The sequence below is a fragment of the Tasmannia lanceolata genome, unplaced genomic scaffold (genome assembly GCF_043159265.1).
Source record: "Tasmannia lanceolata isolate RefF3 unplaced genomic scaffold, GAP_Taslan_0.1 ptg000002l, whole genome shotgun sequence".
Classification (NCBI taxonomy): Eukaryota; Viridiplantae; Streptophyta; class Magnoliopsida; order Canellales; family Winteraceae; genus Tasmannia; species Tasmannia lanceolata.
Window position 1 is genome coordinate 51,178,203 of NW_027518679.1, and position 21,762 is coordinate 51,199,964.

Consider the following 21,762-nt stretch of genomic DNA (forward strand, 5'->3'; position numbering starts at 1 on the left):
CGACATCAGCCCACAATACAAAAGTTTTTTACAATAAACTTTCCAAAAGTTCCGAACCCGACACTACCAAAAAATCAGTTCCTGGCTCAATATCAGTTCTTAAAACCCAAAACAAACATGGCATATTCGGACCCTTGGTCAGATTTAGAGTGGGAATTGGTGATTCGGTGCGTTTTTGGAGTGATTTGTGGCTTGGAGATACAATACTCTACAACTCCTTCCCTGAATCTACCGTCGCCAAGCCAAGATATCTGACTACCTTGTTCGCAATGGAATTAATGGGACTAAATTTTGGGACAGTCGGCTTAGGAGGAACCTTAAGGATAATGAGATCACCAGCTTCACCCGTCTTCTCAATACTCTAACCGTTGTTTACCTGTCTCCGAATGTGAATGATGCTTGGGTCTGGATTCCAGATTCGGAGGGGGTTTTACGGTGAAATCCTTCTTTCGGGAACTCAACGAGTCATCATCAAACACGTCCCACCGAATGCACCGATGGAAATCTTATATTCCGCCTCGGATTGCTGCTTTCACTTGGACTGTATCACACAGATGTATCAATACATGCGAAATGCTGCAGAGGAGTATGCGGCTCGCAAGTTGGTGTGTTTTATGCCGCAACAACTCGGAAATCTTGGACCACGTGCTCCTATTATGTCCTTACTCCTCTGTTTGGATGGATCTTTTCAAATTCTTTGGAATGGCATGGGCATTACCTAATAGTATATCCGAAATTTTGACCCACTGGGGCGGTGCTTATAAGGGGTGTTTAGGGGAGAAGACGTGGCACTCCGTTCCGCTCGCAATCATCTGGTATTAATGGCTAGAGAGGAATAACAGAATCTTTAGCGATAAACTCATCTGGGCTGCTGCCTACACCTCCTTATCAATCAAAATTGCCATTATTCGGTGGGCTTCTATGATGCAAATGAAGCTCAGGCTAAAGCATGGCCATTCGGCCTAAGGTGGTATCACGCTCACAATCTGGGCCCTCTTATTGTGGAAGGGGATTCTGCAAATGTTATCAGTTGGGCTTCGAACGTTGCGCTGGGCCATGGCGTCTAGCTAACTCAGTGGACGAGATACGGGATCTAATCCGTGATATCCATCCCTCGTTAGTGCATAGGCGACGCTCGGCAAATTCAATGGCAGATCAATTAGCAAAGGAGAGGGTGAATCGACGAGACACGACGGTCATCAATTTCTATTCCTATGGTGGAGAATCACTAGTTATATGGTTCGATGGGCTATTTTGTATATCACAGGGACACCTTGTCCCTTGTGCCTATCTGTAATATTTTCGGTTATGAAATAAAATTGTTACCTTCCAAATAAAAACATGGCCTAAAAGTATATTTGAGTCCAATAATCAGTTTTGGACTCACAATCAGTTATTGTAATCCAAAACAAACAGTAAAAGGGCCTTACTAATTGAACTATTAATAGAAATTGACTCACATGTCCATTTACAAATCACTAGTGTTACTTGGATCATTGGCTTGGTATGTAATACCATGGAGATGACATGAAAGTAGAATCAGACTTACTAATGAGCCTGACTACCATGCGATGAACATGTTGCGAATTGACAATTAATTAAAGAAAGCAATGGGACCAACCACATGATACTCGTGTGATTAGGACCAATTGTGCCAAAGGTGCAATTATACAGATGATGTGGTTACAAAATCACACTAATCAAATGACCTCAACTGCTGAAAAACATGGAGGATTATCTAATAGTCAACGGCAACCCCTTTACCAGATTAGATTTACCCAAGTGAGTGGACAAAGATCCTTGTTGATTCAGTGAAGCTCGATTTTTATTTTATTTTTATTTTGGCATGGTAAAACAGTTTAGTTAATCCGACTTAAAAAACTTTTACAGATGAGATTTGCTATTTTTCCCTTTCCTTTTAATAGGTAAAAGGTAAGAGTGAACCTGTGACCCAAAGGCTGCAACATCCTTCTACTTATAATTAAACAAGTTCAGCTCTAACTTACCCTGTTACTAGTTAAAACAATCCATATTAATCTGCCCAAAAGCCTAGCATTATTGATGACTCTTAACAAGTAGTAACACAAATAAAACCCACAAGCATTTAAATAGTCCAGCCTGCCTTTAAATACATATTAAGACTCATGCAACCACAGTCTCAGCTCTAAGTTGTTACTTGGGTCCTGCAAATTTGCTCATCATCTTCGCAATGATAGGAGCTACTCTCGGATTAGACTGATGCTTCGCGAAATTTGCTGGGTTCTTCATCACTGCACAACCACATTCCAAATGAAGGATAAGAACCTCGACATGAGAATCCAAAGCACAATATCAAGAGTTCCTAACATGAGCATCCATGCCATTGAGTTTCAGTCTTGTGCTATACTCGATTGGAAATAATATCACTGTTATCAAGCAAAAAAACAACCAATTAAATGTGATATCCTTCTTTTTTCCCCACTCCTTTTGAAGTGTTCTCGGTCTATTATTTCCCGACCCTTCACTTCACTTGTATTTTGTCATTCTGTGTTAGCCATGCCAGTGAGACTGTCACACCTAGATGAATTTAGAAACATACACTAAGTTTTACCTACGAACTTAACCGCGATTTGATCAAAATTATGGATTATTATGTATTTTGTCATTTTGTGTAAGCCATGCCAGTTCTAAGAGATATTTGTGAGTCAAAAGATTGTATTTAACGCAGCTTCGTACGGGAACTCCCACTCACATATTTATAAATTCTCCCTGGACAACTAAGGAATCAAACTTCGGTTTATGTTCCGACTTAGTCCCCACGGAAGTGGAAGTACATCGTGGAAGTTTATAAAAGTCCATGGAAATCTTGTAAAAATCATAGAAGTCTATGAAAGCCCATGGAGTTTCTTAAAGTTTACCAAAGGTAGCCATTTGTATTAGATAAGGGCATTTAGATGTTAAAAGGGGATTTATATGTTAAAAGGAATTGAGTTATATAAGTGGTGGGACCCTATATTTGACTAATAGGTTAAAAGAAAAGACAATAAAAAGTATTGTAGGTGGGGTTTTAGGGGGCTTAGCCAATGGGAAATAAGAAAAAGGCAATCAGAGCTAAAAGGCTATAAAAGATGAGTTTTAAAAGGATAAGTGGGCCATGAAAAAATGAGTAAGGTGGGCCATAATCTGATGTAGACATTCCCCACATCTAGGCTAAATAAAATGCTATTTAATCAAATAGAATACTACTTAAAAGGAAAATAACACATCTCCAATAGTCCAATAAAAACTAAATCTAACAGCTAAAATGATGGTTGGATCACAAAGGCTCTTTCAATGAAGTAACGAGAGGTTGGGCCATTCAGATTTATTGTCCCAGGTGTCCTAGAGCAGTGCAATCCCATTAGAGAGCCAAGTATATAAAAAGGTTCTACATGGCAAATGAACAGTCAAACCTCTCTCTCTCTCAAAAAAAAAAAAAAAAAAAGGGGATAAATAAATACACATCAACACATATCCAAATGTGACAGATTCAATGAACCATCTCCATTATATCTTTGCTTCACATGTATAAAGCCTATTCTCAGTTTCAATAGATTTTAGCCTACAGAAAACTGAAAGCTACCAACTAGTGAATGAAGCACCTTTTGAGATGGATGTATCAATGAATCTCTTCCATTTTCATGTGCACGTTCAAAAGGCACCACAATAAGTTTCCCCTACATCCCATCAATTTGGAAACTAAGAGAAACAACATTTTACAATTGGTAAATTAACAACAGAGGTTGCCCGAGGCCGTGAAAGGCCGTGGGTTCCTGGATCCGGAGTTGTGGAAGGCCGGCTATAGGCGGAGCGATCTTATTTTTCAAGCCGAGGATTACCTGAGGCTGTGGATTGCTGGATTAGCAATTGGGATTATGGGTTTGGTTGTAGGAGGCTGTGGTCTCCGGAATCAAGATCATGGGTGGTGGCCTGAGATCAAGCGTGGTGGCCAGTGGCAATAGTGGTTGCCGGATCTTGATGACGGCGGTGGTGGCTGAGACTCCCCTGGCGGAGATGTTTTTCTGTGGAGGAAACGGAGGTGTGACTAAAGGTGGTGACCGCGGTGATTGGTGGTGGTTCGAGGTGGAGGCTGTCAGAGACCCGATGTTGTTCGGTGGTTGGATATCGTGCACGATGAGGGCGCACGTTAGTTCTGGGCTTTTGAGCAGGATTTTTAAAAATCGAATTCAGGATGTGGTGGAGAAGTCGGTGTGACGTGGCGGGTCACGATCTTGACTTTGGGGACCCCACAATATTGCATTTTTGTTGGATTCAATACAATTAAGGCTATTGGGTATTGTAAGGGGTAATGGGTTTTCTTTTGGGCCAAGGAGAATGCTCCTGGGCAATTCATACTGTGTAAATCCGGCGGGACTACTGGTCTCCAATGTAAAATTTGCTGGTATGAATATATTTGTTAATTTTCAAAAAAATACAATTGGTAAGTTAACACCAATGCAGGAATATGGGATATCCTTGACATATGAGAAACCCAACATAAAATAAGTTACCCACAATTGGCTCAAGTTTGGATTTGGGAAAGAAAAGAAAGAAGTGTTGACTAGTAGGATTCTGGTGAAGGTAATTGAAATAAAAGAAATAGAAGGTATGGCCATTCAACAGGCTGACATTATTAGATGTTTTTCCTTGGAGTCTCTGATGAGGCTATGTCATTGCCGGTGAGCTGAAAATCATAGCCATCCCTTCAAAGGAAGATTTTCACACGAAGCGTCCTCTCAATGTAGTATAAGGTTTCATCCACAACAAACATTTATAGCGACTCAGTATGAGTTTATGGAAATTACGCATTTGCTCCAAGTGTTGAAATCTGCATCAATTTCCCATATTCAAGAGGAGCTATGGATCTTTCGCAAACTTCAGTGTATTTCCTATTTTGACCAAAAAAATAAAGCCCTTTTCTCCCCATTATGTATTATGTATTTTGGGAACCACTTTTCTCCATGTCATGCTTTCTGGAGTTGTACTAAACTACTAATGCTTTCCCATTTTGACCATTATCAGGAACTAACATGAATAGACAAACAGCAGCTAAAAGACCATCTAAGCAGCTAAATAACGAGCAACAAACAAAACCCAAAACTGGAAATGGGGGCAAAAAAGGAAGATAAAAAGTGAATGAAGGTACCATCTTGAAGAGCAGCCATGACCTCAGGATCTTTGAATGCCGCCATCAATTCCGGGTCCTGCTTAAGTATAAAAGAGATGCGCCTCTAGTCAATCAGATCATCATCTCAAGAGTACAACCATGAAAAAGTAGGTTGCTATCTAACTAAATTGAGAGGAATTCAATAAAATCAAAAGCTTACATTTAGAATTTTGCTCATATCAATATTTCCAGGCATTCCTCCAGGCATACCACCAGGGAAACCTCCAGGCATACCACCCGGCATGCCTCCCGGCATACCACCCGGCATGCCTCCCGGCATACCACCCGGCATGCCTCCCGGCATACCACCAGGGAATGATCCCGGCATGCCTCCAGGCGTTTTACTTGACGATGACCGCTCTTGCTTTTTGGCCTTTTCATAAGCAGCCTACAAAAGGTCATGCAATCTTTTATATTTTAGCCATATTTGAAGAATTAATGGAACAAGTCGCTAAATGATCAAAGCAAGGTTTTAAATGTCGGTTTCGGGTGTAAAATTTTGACAAAAATTTCAGTGGATATTTCAACCATTTCGGTAGAAATTTTGTAAATAAGGGTGAAAATCGAAATCATGTAAAAATCCGATTCAATGTACTTTCAATTTCGGTCCAAACCGAAACCAAAAAATTTCGGCCGAAATTTAAAACTATGGATCAAAACAACATGGATGACCTGAGCTTCGGCTCGGCGACGTTGCCTCTCACTCTCCTCTCTCTCCTTATGCAAGCGCTCATACTTTCGACGATGTTCTTCAATCTTGTGTACATTGGGTTCAACCTGCAGGCAACTTATCATGTGACACAATGACGCAACTAAAAATAATTAAGATAGGTGGCACTCACCCTTTATGATGGGAAATCAGTACCTTTTTTAGTACAGAGCCAATCTCCTCATCATAATCTAATTTTGATGCTATATGCAAATCCTTGGCGGCCTCTTCCCACTGGCCAAGCATTGATAGGGCTATGCCACGAGATTTATAGCCTTTGGCTGAATCGGGATTGATCTGAAAAAATAATAATCATGAACAGGTAAGCTGAGAACTCAAGAAATTTGAAAATACTAATGATGCAAATAGTAATACAAGTAATATATGTGCATGCACACCATCTATGGATCAATATGTATAATTTTCAAAACATATATATATATATATATAGTCCATTTTTTCCCATTTTTCCCTCCACTGTTGGATGGGTTAGGATGATCCTATGGATCTGATTTTTTGTGGACACCCTATCTAGGTATGGGACTTTCAAATGAATGGTTTGGATCACCCAAACAATGTGGGCCCCCACTGTATTTAATCCGACCGAGTAGATAAGCTTAGCTACAAGACCGAGTAGCATCACTTTTCCTATATATATATATATATATATATATATATATATATATATATATATATAGCAGAAGAGAAAAGGAGAGAATTATTTGAATTTCTCTAATAAAATTACACATCACTTTTTTTAACATTTTTTAACAAAGGCACCCATTCAACCCTCATATTTTCAATCCTACCCCCTCCTTTATGCTTTTTAACAAAGGCACCCATTAAAGCCACATAATTTAAATCCTACCCCCCTCCTTTATGCTTTTTTAATAAAAAAAAGTGGACAAAGTCAACATAGTGAGGTTTTTTCTTTGCAAAATTATGGATTTGGTACATATGTTACATAATACTACGGATTTTTGTGAACAGATTACATCATACTACGGATTCAGGACACCTTTCAAAATATTGACGAACCCGATTATTTTTTAATACAGAACGTGTTCATTTAGAACATAATACTGCATATTTCGGCCACCTTTCAAAATATTCCGGGTCCCACTCGAATGCATGGGTTTGGCTATAGATGGTGCGTGAGACCCACCTGTCAAAGCATGAGTGTGAAATACTCCACCGCAACAAATGGGAAAGTGATTAACCATTTATATTTTTCTCGCCCCGTACATCGCACGGGTGTTTTTACTAGTATATATATGTATAGGTGACACAAAGTCATGGACGCATGCATTTATATGCGGGTACATGTATGTACATAGGTACCATTGGGTTCATGTCAGAGGACAGAACGGCTGCATGCATGCAAAGATGCATGCATAACTTAAGAATGAACAAACATGCATCAAAGTAGAAACATAATCATGTCCACATGTATGTATAGGATCATGCGTGCATCATGTCCACATGTATGTATAGGATCATGCGTGTATCTCCTTGATACAAGATAGAAGATTGAGTTCTAATAGTACTCCACTTTGCTTATGCAAAATATGTAAAAATTGCAAGCATGCACATACATATGCATGCATGCATATGCATTTTTGCATGTAAATGTGTCTGTAGTAGCCACTAAAGTATCATCTGATATGAGATATATTATTCCAATAAATTTCAGACTTTGGGTTAGATGACACCCATCAAACAGCATATGTATCAGTATAACATTTAAACTATTCACCCAGAAAAAAGTCATACATTAGATGTACCATCCAACACGGCCAGGTAAGTATCATATTTTGGCATTTCCAATACATACCAGGGTTTCGGTCATTTAAAACCTGGTCCATAGTACATATAGGTGATTCCATAAAACATGTGAATTTTCTAATTGGAACCCAAAAACTTAAAAACCGCACAAACAGATTTAGATATGACAAAAAATGAGTACGAAAAATGACACCTCTAAAGCCGCATTAGCATCACGAATAGCAGCATTCGGTTTCTTCATTTTGATATACACGCTAGCTGCATAAAATATTGAACAAACAATAAAAACCAGGTCACTAGGAAATTCACATAAATAAATAAATTTTTACAGTTCGCATTGAGAAAGCATGAATCCGGTATTACCTCTTGTCCCATGCATGATTGCCGACGTTGGGTTGAGCAAAATAGCTTCTGTAAGATGCTCAATGGCCTCATCCAACTTACCTGATAACATGAAATTATGAGATCCACAACATTCAGTGATCATGGTTTTAAATCTCTACCGAAACAGACACGAAATGAGTCAAATGACCGAAATGTTTCCATTTCCATCCCCACCGAAACCGAGACCGAAATGCATAAACCAATAACGTAACTGTAATAGCAGTACACTATCTTACTATGTATTTTATAATTATATGTATATGATTTGCGTGCCCAATGCAGTGCATGTATTATGTCCTAAAATACCAGACATGCGCAACAGTGCATGTTACTAGGTGTTCGATATTTTTAAACCATTATAGATGGTAGTCTTGCTTATGTGATGATTTCTAAGTGTGTATTTGTGCTTATTCTAGCATTTCCTGAGGTTTCATCTTTAAATTCTATCATTTGCATATGTTTCCATATGTTTCCCTTTGATTTTATAGGATTTCCACCGAAATTTCCAACCGAAACCGAAATGTTTCCATTTCCGTAGTGACCGAAACCGAGATTTAAAACCTTGGAGCGATACAGAGTGTGAATACAGAACAAACCTTCTGAAATAGCTTCCATTGCTTTTCCCTTGGCCATTTGAGATGCATCACGACTTTCTTCAGTCACTTCAGCAGATGGGTCGCCCATCTGCAGGGAATAACAGTAAGAACAAGCATGGCAGAAAAGCTCAATATATAATACTAAAAATATGTGTGCTTGAACAACACCTCAAGAAAATATTTTGAGATTCCAAGCAACATGATTTAATCCAATAATGTCACCTTTTGTGGAGGATCATTGTCAGCTTCTACAATTTCTCCTTCAAGCTCAATATCAGATTCAACTATATCATCATCGGGTTCGTGCTCCTCTGAGGCTTTAGTGGTTCCCTGTGCATAGGAGTCACCATCTTCAACATCTGCCATATCATCATCGCTTTCATACACCATTGGTTTCTATCCCCCAAACAAAAGAAGAAGATGAAAGTTGGGAGCATTAGACAGGCAGAGAGGTCAACTGAAGACAGATATAAATGCCAAACAACTTATATTCAAATATTTTTTTATAATATTCTATAAAAAAGTGATCTTGTGATAATAACTATAGCACCCTTGGAGAGTGGCAAAACACTTCAGCACATATACTCATATTTTGCGACTATGGCAACCTTTCATTCCTCCTCGGATCACTGCTTTTGCATGAACGGTATCCCACCGGTGCATTAACACTTGTGATCGGTTCAAGAAGTGGTGTATTCGTCTTGCTAGTTTGTGTGTATTGTGCCGCAATCACGAGGAACCCTGGACCATGCTTTATTAGAATGTCCCTATGCTTTCGCAGTGTGGATGGCTATTTTCAGATTTTTCGGTAGCGCATGGGTACTACATAACAGAATTTCGAAAATGCTTCTTAACTGGGGCGGTGCATTTCACGGGTGTAATGGTTACAACATGTGGTCTGACATACCTTATGCAGTCATCTGGCATCTTTGGATGGAGCGGAACAACAGGGTTTTCAATAATTCATCCAAGTCATGGCTCGCTATTATTGCATGGTCTATACCATCGGGTGGCATACCATATTCGATCGTTGAGATTCTCAGGAGTGGGGTGGCATACCATATTTGATCGGTGAGATTCTCATGAATGGATTGGCAGTTATGACGGAGAGAAGGACCTCATCAAAACCTATGCTGCGGTGGGCAGCTCCACCCGATGGTTGGTTCAAAATGAATTTCGATGGAAGCTCCTTGGGAAATCCGGAATTGGCAGGTATCGGTGGTGTTTTCTGGGACGAAAATGGACTCATCATTATGTCTTTTTCTGGGCTGGCTGGTTTTGCAATGCTAATGAGGCAGAGGCGAAAGCCCTTCTATTTGGCTTGAGGTGGTATGCTGAACACAATCTTGGCCCTTTGATCATTGAAGGCAATTCTTCTAACGTTATTGCCTGGGCTACGAATCGGAGCTTGGCCCATGGAGGCTGGGTGGGACTGTGGATGAGATTAGAGACTGGGTCTGCCTCTTACGCCCATCGCTAAATCACATGTGTAGATCCGCAAACTCAATGGCGGACGGATTAGTGAAGGAGGGTGTACACCGTGATAATATTGTAGTCGTCTTTCATGAGTCTCATGTAGTTGTGGCTTAGGCCTGGCTCCTTTTGGGTTATGTGACTTGCCCGGTCAAGGGGGCATCTTGTCCCCTCTGGTCTCTCGCTTTGTAATCTTCCGAATCTTTAATAAATTGTTATCTTTCAAAATATATAAATATACTCATATTTTACAAACACAGCCAGAGAATATTTCAGATTGCTGCACTTCAATAAGCGATAAGACGTATGGGTGCAAGTCGGGTCGGGTTCAACCCGGGAAAAAAAACGTCGGTTTGGGTCGGGTGTCTTTCGGGTTGGGTCGGGTTTTCCTAACCCAGTGTGGGTTCGGGTTCGGGTTCGGGTTGAGGGCTTGGGCAACCCGACCCGAGTGAAACTCAAAAAAAATTTATCATTTCTTTTTTAGCTTTTAGTGAGCTTAAAAACTCGGGTTGAGGCGGGTTGGAAATTGGGTCAGGTTGGGTTCGGGTTGAGTAAGTGGTTCCTCCGGCTGGGTTCGGGTTGGCCTCAACCTGACCCGAGTTGCACCCCTAATAAGATGAAATAAAGTGGCTGCAAATGTAAAGCAGCCACAGAAACTGCCCTCGACAGTCTTATGATTAATGGACTTGATCGCTTTTTTAAACACAAAAATGCAGCAACTTCCTTGAAGTAGGATCAACTGGATGAAACTGCATTCGTGTCGCTACCTCAGTGGCTGAAATAGTGTGAGCACTATAAGAGCCAAACTTTGAAAATTTGGTTGACATCCAACAAAGTCCCAACAAGTTTCCGATGGATACCCACAAAGTCCCAATAAGTTTCTGTAGCATGATGCAACCTACCAAAGTCCCAACAAGTTTCCTTAGTGTGATGGAACCTAGCACAGTGAGTGCACTTCAGCTTATCTTTATCATCACCCTTAAAAAACTTCTTTCCCCCACTTATAAAAATCTTATGAAATGTTGTAGAACCAATGGCAGCAAGTGCTCATCACTCAACACCACCTTATTATTGCATGGTATGTATTACGCCTCTTCTCTTCACCTTGCACATAGGCATACACAGTAAAAAAATTTTTTCATGAATGGTGAGCCATACACAGTATTTAGGTATGGGGGTTCTTCCTTGCTAACTTGAACTTGCACAAGTTCAAGTTCGCAGCTCCACTTGAGCATAGGTCTGAACTACAGCCTGCCATATTTCTCTTGCAGTTTTCACAGAAAGAAAACCCCCTGTTTGATTTTGGTTGAATAGAATTCAGCAACAATGACATAAAGGATAAATTTTCCTGCTCCCACTTACAATGCATAAAATCTATTTTCACCGGGTCTACAGCTTTTCCTCCTATATGTTCCACAACCTCCAATATACATTTTTACTACAAAAAAATATTTGTATCCAATTTTTTGGTGGTAAGATGTAGGCTCGGGTTGTCAATGATCGGATTATTTAACCCACCAACATCACGGTTGCTATTAACCCTAGACGATGAAACATCACCGGTACTACTTGTCGAAATGATAATTTTCCCACAAACAAATCTCACTTCCAATGAACAGATATTGAGGACAAAACAACTCCAAACTAGTACAATAATTTCAACAAGGCTGATCGACACAAATTAGCCCTGATAAACTGTTGAAAAAATAGCTAATATATATGATCTCCACATATACCTTTACAATAACAAGAAAATTACCTTGCCATCACCAAGGTGTAGAAGGTGCCTCTAAACTGATGTGGGAACCTTCAAATGACCATTAAGTGCACAGATAGAAAAGGGGTGGCGTGGCCCGGGTGTGGGGGGGAGGTGCGCGCAAAAGCCCTTAACCCTCAAACAGAAAAGGAGAAAAAACCAATAAAAGGCTTTGCCGAAAAATAAAAGTTGATGAAGATTCCCTCCAATCAATGATTTTCCAAATCCCTCTTGTTCTGATATCATGTAGAAAGCTAGGGTTAGCGTTTGGAGAGAGAGAGAGAGAGAGAGAGAGAGAGAGAGAGAGAGAGCAAGGATTTTCGTATGAGTTAATTCTCACCCCACAAAAAAATTGGCTTTATTAATAATCTCCTTATTTCTGAAATTACAGAGGTAGCACCTGACGAGTGATTAACATAAATACAAAGTGCCTACAATAAAAGGCTAAGCATAATAAGATAATAGATGAGACTAACTGTGGGTCCGATCACAACATTCGCTCCTATCCTTTTTTAGGATAGGAACAACGAATGCGGCACTCGTGCATCTAGTCAGGTTACCATTGTATAAGTCAGTGAACATGTCAATTATATCCTTTTTGACTTCCTCCTTTGAGAACAGTCTTTCCGGTCCCTCCTTAGAATCCCTGTCCAATTGCCCAAACCGAACGTTTCCAGGCCAGGAAGGCTTCACTCGGTCACTCCTTTGAAGAGTAAAGATTCTCAAAGAAACAGACAATTTCCAAATGTATAGCAGCTTGATCATCGACCCTTATACCATTCACAGCCAGAGAGTAAATTATGTTGTTGTCTCTTAGCACCAACGATGTTGTGGAAATAGGTAATATTCTTATTCCCTCTTTCAACCATTTAGATTTGGATATCTGTTTCTACTTTAGTTCCTCCTGGCTAATAATATGATTATACTCTTCTTGAATTGGCACCTTTCCAAGGCCTCTTCACTTCACCAAATGCCTCACTAACCCAGATTTTGAGTTTGGATTTAACAAATCTAATTGGCACCTTTCCAAGGCCTCTTCACTTCACCAAATGCCTCCCTAACCCAGATTTTGAGTTTGGATTTAACAAATCTAAACTTTTGACCCATTCTCACACCAGTTGTCCCATTACCCTCAGCTTCGGTCCACTAATACCTGAGCTTCTCAATCAAAGAAGGATTCACAAACCACGATAGCTTGAACTGAAAAGGAGAAGAGCCCCCACAAGAGCAAAGTTGGGTATAAGAGGAGGGCTCTGTGACCTGAAATTAGTTTGGTAAGAGCTATCTATAACGGGCCAAAGAAGGAAGCGATCAATTCTACTTTTACTATGGTTCATGTCTAACTGTAGCAAGCATAATGCGCCACGAATAATGGAAGATCAACTAAAGTGTTCCTTCACACAAAATCCAAGAAAGCAATCATATTACTGAAAATTTTCAAGTTACTAACCCTATCTTCAGGAAGCGAGTGACATTGAACTCCCTCCCTCCCTCCCCCCCTCCCCGATATACTAATGAATATGCCATATATCCTTGATCGAATAATGTTCGATCCACATGTGAGGACAGAGAGAACCGATTGAAGAACCATAAACCATATAACAGTCCCAAAGCGACCTTTTTTATAATGGTAAAGAAGTCTTCATTGCAAGAAAGAAGGAGAAGGATGCCATTAAAAAAGAAAAAGAAACAGATGGGATACACGATCGAGATAGTTGAAACAAAGAAAAAAACAGAAAAGGCAAAAATAAAGAAACAAGGCCCTGTGTCTGTGTCTGTGGGGGGCGGCCCACCGGGGGGGGGATGGATAATCAAAGGTGGAGTCTCCATAGCCTCTGCTAACACCTGCCCGGACCAGCCTGTCTGCATAACTATTCGCCAACCTCTTCACAAGCTAGAAGCATACAATAAAATCGGTCACTCGCTCCTGAATCTCACTTAACATGTCTGCAAATCTCTATGGATGGGGGTGGCTACTATCCATCTATTTCATAACATTGAGCGAATCTCCGTCAACAATCAACCTACATATATCCCCTTCCTCAATGGTCCTAATACTGTAGAAAACCGAGAAATATCTTCTCCATTAGTATCACGCACGAAGTGCAGCAAAACCTCAAGATAAGATGAGAGAAACACAATCACATAAAGACAAAAACACAAGATTTACGTGGTTTGGTAGTGTGCCTACACCCACAGGAGCAGGAGAAGAGTTTCACTATTTCAAAAATAGGGTTACAAAACACTCTGTTTTCTCAGAGCAAGAAATCAAAAAGAAAACCTCTAGCTTATATATCAATGTCACTACATAAAGAAAATAACCAAAATACCCCATAGTGCAAAACTGAAAAACAAATTTTCCTTCCCGGTCGTAGTCCCAGAAACCCAGCATGGGTGGCTGCCTCCTACACCCCTAGCGAGATGACCACGCAGCTTGACCCTCATGTGCATCGTGCATATTAGTCCATCAAGGTACTGAATAATGCCAAAATATAATGCATCCCCACAACAATCTCCACCTTGGCTAAACTTCCGCACACACCTGAAGATCAACCCCACTATGCAATCTCTCAGCTCCGCACCTCCTACACATGAGGTGTCCGCCCCACTCCATAGGATGCCTCTCCAATCATCAACTACTACTGATATTGGCCAAGTCTAAGCAATGTTTGAACTTGGTTGTTGTAACTGACATTGTCAACAAATCTGTTGCATTGTAATCTACATGTAATTTTAGATCAACCCCACTGTGTACTCTCTCAGCTTCGCACCTCCTACACATGACATCTCCAGCCGACTAAGAAGCACGGGTACGGGGAGCGGGTACGACACGACACGGGCACGTGGGTACATGATTTTTTCAAAAAAAAGGGATGCGGATACGTTGTGGGTACACCGAATATAATATATTTTAATATTTTATTATATATTTATAAAAAATTTAAAAAACAATTGGAGAAAAACAATTGGAGAATAGGTTGGGGAGACAGGTCGAGAGAGAGGAGGGAGATTTGAGGGGGGAAAAGACCCGATGGTCTTTTTAGTTGTTTTAAAACCATCCCCCCATATTTTTAAAACCCACGCCCCCGTTTTTGGTTTTTTTTAAAAAAAAATGGTTTAAAACGTGTTGAGTAAGCTGGGGTGCGCACCCAACACGCACCCAACCCACTTTTTTTTCTTTTTTGAAAAAAATAAAAGGGATACACACCAGGTACGCACCCGAGGTGCACCCGGGCACACCCGCACCCGACACGGGTGCGTGGGGCTCGGAAGAGTACCCGTGCTTCCTAGCCACCCCCACTCCATACGGTGCCTCTCCAATCATCAACAACTACTGATATTGGCCAAGTCCAAGCAATGTTTGAAGTTGGTCGTTGTAACTAACATTGTCAACAGATCCGTTGCATTGTCATCTGCATGTATTTTTTGTAAGTTGAGACTTCCATCAGCCACTCATTCTCTTATCATATGATATCTCACATATGTATCTTTCACCCTGGCATTATATACTTGATTTTTCGATAAGTGCATGACACTTTGACTGTCACAGTTTAACAAGACTTCTCCAGGCTTCAGCCTTGTTAACTTACCAACTTCTCCAAAAGCTTAAGATGTTGGAGAAAGGCGTTATTTATCTTTTATACTTTAACACTCCCCCGCACGTGCGGCCCATTTGGCAAACACGTGGCACATGTGGTCCCACTTTGGGCCGACCATCGCATGTGGATTTTTGCTATCCGGGAGGTTTGAACTCGAAACCTTTGGCTCTGCCACCAACTATCGAAGCACACTCTGAATTTAGCTTGGACCATTTTGCTTTGATACCATGTTAACTTACCAACTTCTCCGAAAGCTTAAGTTGTTGGAGAAAGGCGTTATTTATCTTTTATACTTTAACAAGCCCCATATCACGGATCAATCCAGCTAGCCAAATAGCCTAATTGACAACCTGACTTGCTGCCATGTATTCTACGAGACAAGGCGATTGTAGACTAAAGAGAAGCTTCGAAGAAATGGGCACCTCTCATCCACGTCTCCTACATAGTTTGAATATACATAGCATTTCAATCCATCTTCAATTTTTCCCATGTCATACACCAAGCCAAAATTTGTAGTGCCCCGTAAGTATCTAAGAATCTACTTCTCTGCATTCCAATGCTCTTTTCCTGGATTCACCATGTATCTACTTACTACACTCATAGCATGAGTATTTGGCCTCGTAAAGACCATGACATACATTAGACAACCAATGCCACTAGCATAAGGGATGGTAGACATGCCTTAGATGGGCATAAGTACTTAGCCAGTTTGAAGTGGCCCGCGATAGTAGTGCTAACTGGTTTTGCACTTTCCATGTTTAACCTTTGCAACACCTGTTTAATGTTCTTGGCCTGTGAAAGCCAAAGCACTCATTTTCTCTTGTCCCGTCTAATTTCCATCCCATGGATCTTCTTAGCAGCACCTAGGTCCTTCATTTCGAAATCCTAGCTTACCATAGATTTTAGCATATCGACTTCCTGACTGGTGTTAGAGAAACTAACATATCATCAACATATAATAGCAAATATATGTATGAATTATCATCAATAGCATGATAATAAACATAGCAATCGAAGCTACTACGTGTGTACTCATTCCTCGTCACGAATGAATCGAACTATAGATACCACCGCAGTGACTACTTCAACCCGTAGAGAGACTATTTCAGTAGACACAAGTGATCCTCTTTGTCTTTTCTAATAAATCTCTCTGGTGGCTCCATGTAAATTTGTTCCTCCAAGTGGCCATGAAGGAACGCCATTTTAACATCCTCCGGTCTAGTCATATATTATACTCAAGCTCAACAATACACAGATTGAAGTGTGTTTTACCATAGGAGAGAATATCTCATTGTAATCCACGCCTTCTTTCTGAGCGTACTCCTTTGTGACCGGACGAGCCTTGTGTCACGGGCCAAATATTTGAGCAACGGAATAACCCGTGCGACGCCCCAACATGCACGAATGCTAGGGCCAGCCTTCAATCGTGCAAGCCTTTAAAGGCCCTACACGCCAACACCCCTTGATGCTTCGAATGTGCACACAAACTCTAAGCTGTTCAACAGGCTACTTGGCTCAGATCTTGACATGCGCTTCTAGATACCCACACTCATGATCAGCCTGCATCACGAGTACATCGAACATAAGGCCTTGGGGCCTAATGCAAAGTCCATCGAGTACGAGGCATGACGATGCCACGCACCAATCCGCCAAGCACTAGGGCTTGGTCATCCAAGGAGCAAGATGCCCCATGGACTGATCCGCAAGGTGTACACCTCGCGAGGGCAACCGAAGTCGCCCCGGCACGAACCCATGGAAGGCCTAGAGAATGGCCTACCCACGAGACGTACCGCGGTGCAGAGGGGCAAACAGTATAAGTAGCCTCCTGCACCGGTCCGCCGCGCAATGCATGTGGGAACCCAACCCAACATGCACTGTCTTTGGCCCCCATCCTCAACCAAAGAAACTGGAGCATCCCTATGGATAGCTCGCAGTCCGCACCCAAAGCTCCCTTAGGGCACGCCTACGAATTGAAGTATGATTTCCTACTGTGTGCAACAGATGCACAAGTAAGTCCTCTTGCAACCCATGAGCAAGCCACCAAGGCTCCTGCCCACACCTGCTGGGCCTAATGGGGGAGGAGTCAGCAAGTCACGGGGTCAACTCCTCCTATAGAGTTTGGCCAACCAACCAGCTTAGCGGCGAGTGGCGACCAAAGGTGCTATTAACAACGCATTTCCAAGACGCAACGAGACAAGACGAGATGGATTTTAATACCGGTTGTGTCCTGAACTGTTTCCCCGTGACACTTGTACCTTTCTCCACTTATATCAGAAGATGCCTCATTCCTGTAGATCCACTTGCAGCCTATAGCCTTCTTCTTTCCCTTGGGAAGCTTGACAAGATCCTAAGTATGACTTCAATGGAGTGACTCCATCTCCCTTGTCATAGCCAAAACCCACTTGTGGCTTTACCTTACTCATCGAAACCATATTTGACTGGGTGCTTAGTATTCCGCTTTGGCTTAGACCGTGCTATGCTATGTGGGGCTTCTTGCTCATCATGACCGCTACCTGATGTTTCTTCCACGGTAAACTATCATGCCATTTTCATTATCAAATAACCTTGAATCATCAATATTGAGCTATGTTGTATCATATTTTTCTTCGACATCTACATGCTATTACTTTTCCATTGGCCCACCCACTAGTTTTTAACATACTAGTTTCATCAAAGATGACATCCTGGCTAAGCACTATCTTTTTTGGAGAATGGTCTCATAGCTTATATCTTTTCACCCCTTTCGCAAATCCGAAAAATACACATTGTTTACGCTTAGCATCTAGCTTACTCCTCTGTGCCCTCTAAATATGTACATGAGCTAGGTATTCTCTCTCTCTCTCTCTCTCTCTCTCTCTCTCTCTCTCTCTCTCTCTCTCTCTCAAACTTCGAGCAGAAGCATCTTCATATGATTGAAATACAAGCCGTGTATACATTTCAAAAAATGAAAGGCATCACAGCACAAGATTTCTATTCTCGGCTTTTGTTACGTGCCTAATCGGCCGTAACGAAAATAAACAAAATAAAAGAGAAATAGAGGCGGGGGAATGGTTGATTCGAGGCAACCGGACCTCCTAGCGGCTCAATTCGAGAGGAACCATGACTCTCCAAAACAAAGTCTCCTTTGGTGTAAATTATCTTCTCTTTTTCTTCCTTTCATTAGATTACTACTACATAAATACAACCAAGAGAGAGTGCCACATCACAAGCACACTTACCCACTAACAAGACACATCACAAATAACTAACACCCACTACTTAACAGATACACCATAACTAACACCCATAACTCTAAAAACACATTCTTTCCCCCTTAGAATCGACCTTGTCCTCAAGGTCGAATTTAGAAAATATTGTATTCCGCCGGGGTCCCAAATCTTGTTGGGCCACTTCGATTGAGAAACACAATCAACTTTAGACCTCTGTATTCTTCAAAAGTAACGAGCGTGATCTTTCGAACCCCGCATTTAAAATTTGTTGCTCTCAAAGTTGGAATGGAATAAAAATTTTCATCCTCATCACCATTAATTTTCACGATTTTCTCTACGTGAGCATCAACTTTCTCAAGATATAACTTTGCTCCTTCTTTACGCATTTCTTTGATCTCTTCGCTGATTTTTTCCAAGCCTTCCGTGATTCGCCAGTACTCCTCCATCATTTTAAAACAATTCACTTTGATTTGCCGGAAATCATCGCGTAGGGATTCCAAAAGCTCTAACGGCACAGCGATGGCGTAGGATCTACCGCTTTGATACCAATTGTTACGTGCCTAATTGGCCGTAACGGAAATAAACAAAATAAAAGAGAAATAGAGGGGGGAATGGTTGATTCGAGGCAACCGGACCTCCTAGCGGCTCAATTCGAGAGGAACCATGACTCTCCAAAACAAAGTCTCCTTTGCTGTAAATTATCTTCTCTTTTTCTTCCTTTCATTAGATTACTACTACATAAATACAACCAAGAGAGAGAGCCACATCACAAGCACACTTACCCACTAACAAGACACATCACAAATAACTAACACCCACTACTTAACACATACACCATAACTAACACCCATAACTCTAAAAACACATTCCCACAACTAACACCCACACCATAATTATTATGCACATAACAGCTTTTCCCTTGTCCCGTCGATTGGAGAACTTGGTGTATTTTTTGGTATGGCATGAAGAATATTCCTTTCGTAAAATGAAGAGCGAAACACATACTTACAGGGACGAGGGAAAAGAAGAGCTGCAGAGAGAGAGAGAGAGAGAGGGAGAGAGAGAGAGAGAGAGAGAGAAGTTGAATTAAATGCTCGCTAAAAATTATAAGAGCAAGCTAATATTTGGTTGTTGAAAATAAAAAACAATTCCGAATGAATTGCTCTAAAAAAAAAGGCGGCCAGTGCACAAGGCTCCCACCATTGTGGGGTCTGGGGAGGGCTAGATGTACGCAGCCTTCCCCCTGCTTTGCAAAGAGGCTGTTTCCGTGACTCGAACCCGTGACCACCAGGTCACAATGAAGCAACCTTACCGTTGCGGCAAGGCTCGCCCTCTCTGAATGAATTGCTCTATTAAACGAAAAGATAGAAACGGGATAAACCAGTAATATCAGTTGCCAAAGATGACATAGACCATTAGGGGCGCCATTGCAGCTGTTTCTTGCAAGGGTACCCTTCAGGTATCATTCCACAACAAAACATATCTAGAATGTTGAATGTCTCATGTAACTGAATAAAGAAAATAACATCCTCATGTGAGCCATGTCACATCAATTCATATAAGAGGAGTGCTAGAAGGAGTTATCCTTAAAAAAAAAAAAAAAAAGGCGTGCTACCACGAGGTCGAAAGGGCCCAGACAGCATCTACCTGGGCAACCTGCATGTGGGGCCAGACCGCAAAGGTGGTCAGTCCACATGCAAGGCGGTCAGGCAGAGGCAATCCCAGCCCTCTCATCCTCTCCTCAAATCATATTCCTTCAGAAAAAACGAAAATTGCAAGTACTAGCCACTACATTCAGAGTTTCCAAAATAATAACACATTAGGGCAAAATTACACAAATCCCTAATTACAAGAAACTGCAAATGAAATAGTTAAAATAACAGATATACTATGAAACCTAACAAATTCCCAGCATAGTTTTTTTCCAGTTTATTAAATATGTTTTGATTAGAGAATAACAAAAATCTTAAAGACCTAAAAGAATTGATAACAGAGAGAGAGAGAGAGAGAGAGAGAGAGAGAGAGAGAGAGAGTACTGTGTCGCGCTCGCTAGGGCTGAAAGCAGAAGGAGGAAGCTTGGCGCCAAGGCTGAAATGGGTTTTACACAAAGATGAGAAAAAAATCATATGATCAAAAGAAAAGGAAGAGGAATAGGGGAGTATTTTCGAGATTTTACCTTACGAGATAGTCTCTGAAGAAGGAAATAGAAGGGTCACAGAGAATGGAGGGATTGGCTTTGCACTGCTCCACGAAGATTTTCAGTTGGTTCAACTTGGCCGAATCCATCGGAGAAGAAGACCCAGAAAAACAGAGATTTGGAGTATTGAGGGTTTGGAATTGGAACAAAAGTACTAAAGGCGTTATCTTTTCTATTCGTAGATTTTACGTTGTGCTACCCTTGTTGGGGCTTCTAGTACCTTCTAAAGATGGGTGGTACTTCTTTTTGTCAGATTGAAAAGGATGGACTATTGGATAAGGTGGCCCGCGTCTTGAAAGTCCCCACATGAAATAGTGGGTCCCATAGTTACAACCAATAGGAGTCAATTGTGGCAGTTGGTGTGCAAGGTTTTAAATTTCGGTTTTGGCCAAAATTTCGGGGGTAACTGAAACTGAATGTTTTGCCGAAATTCGGTAAATGCTAGGGGTGGCAAAATTGGCCGAACCGAACCGGAACCGAGCCGAAACCGAACCGAAAATTCGGTTTCGGTTTGGTTAAACCAAACCGATTCAAATTTCGGTTTGGTTCGGTTTGGGTATCAAACCGAACCGAAACCGAATATTTGCAATTATTATGAGTAAAGGGTGGCAAAATTGGCGGAACCGAACCGAAACCGAACCGAAAATTCAGTTTTGGTTCGGTTTTGGTTTGGTAAAACCAAACCGATTCAAATTTCGGTTTGGTTCGGTTTGGGGGTCAAACCGAACCGAAACCGAACCATTGCCACCCCTAGTAAAGGCACATGAAATGTTATTTTTTTCGGCCAAAATTTCGACTGAAATTCGGTGAGGAATAAAAAATTAATATATTTTTTTTCCAAAGTTTGCCAAAATGTCCGAAATTTCGGC

At 41.2% G+C, this 21,762-nt stretch overlaps 1 protein-coding gene across 2 annotated transcripts; it reads right to left on the reverse strand.

Moving 5' to 3' along the window:
• Positions 1-1,947: 1,947 nt before the first annotated feature.
• Positions 1,948-21,091, reverse strand: HIP1 (HSP70-interacting protein 1). Of its 2 annotated transcripts, XM_077379683.1 has the most exons (12): positions 20,873-21,091; positions 20,733-20,784; positions 8,882-9,055; positions 8,660-8,747; positions 8,043-8,123; positions 7,873-7,937; positions 6,051-6,191; positions 5,858-5,962; positions 5,492-5,573; positions 5,346-5,455; positions 5,165-5,222; positions 1,948-2,270 (listed from the first exon to the last, which is right to left on the reverse strand). In XM_077379683.1, the coding sequence occupies exons 1-12, from the start codon at positions 20,980-20,982 to the stop codon at positions 2,173-2,175; spliced, it is 1,164 nt and encodes a 387-aa protein (XP_077235798.1). In that variant the 5' UTR covers positions 20,983-21,091; the 3' UTR covers positions 1,948-2,172. The 2 variants fall into 2 exon arrangements, with proteins under 2 accessions (XP_077235798.1, XP_077235791.1); XM_077379676.1 differs by having other exon boundaries at positions 5,346-5,573.
• Between the last annotated feature and the right edge of the window lie 671 nt (positions 21,092-21,762).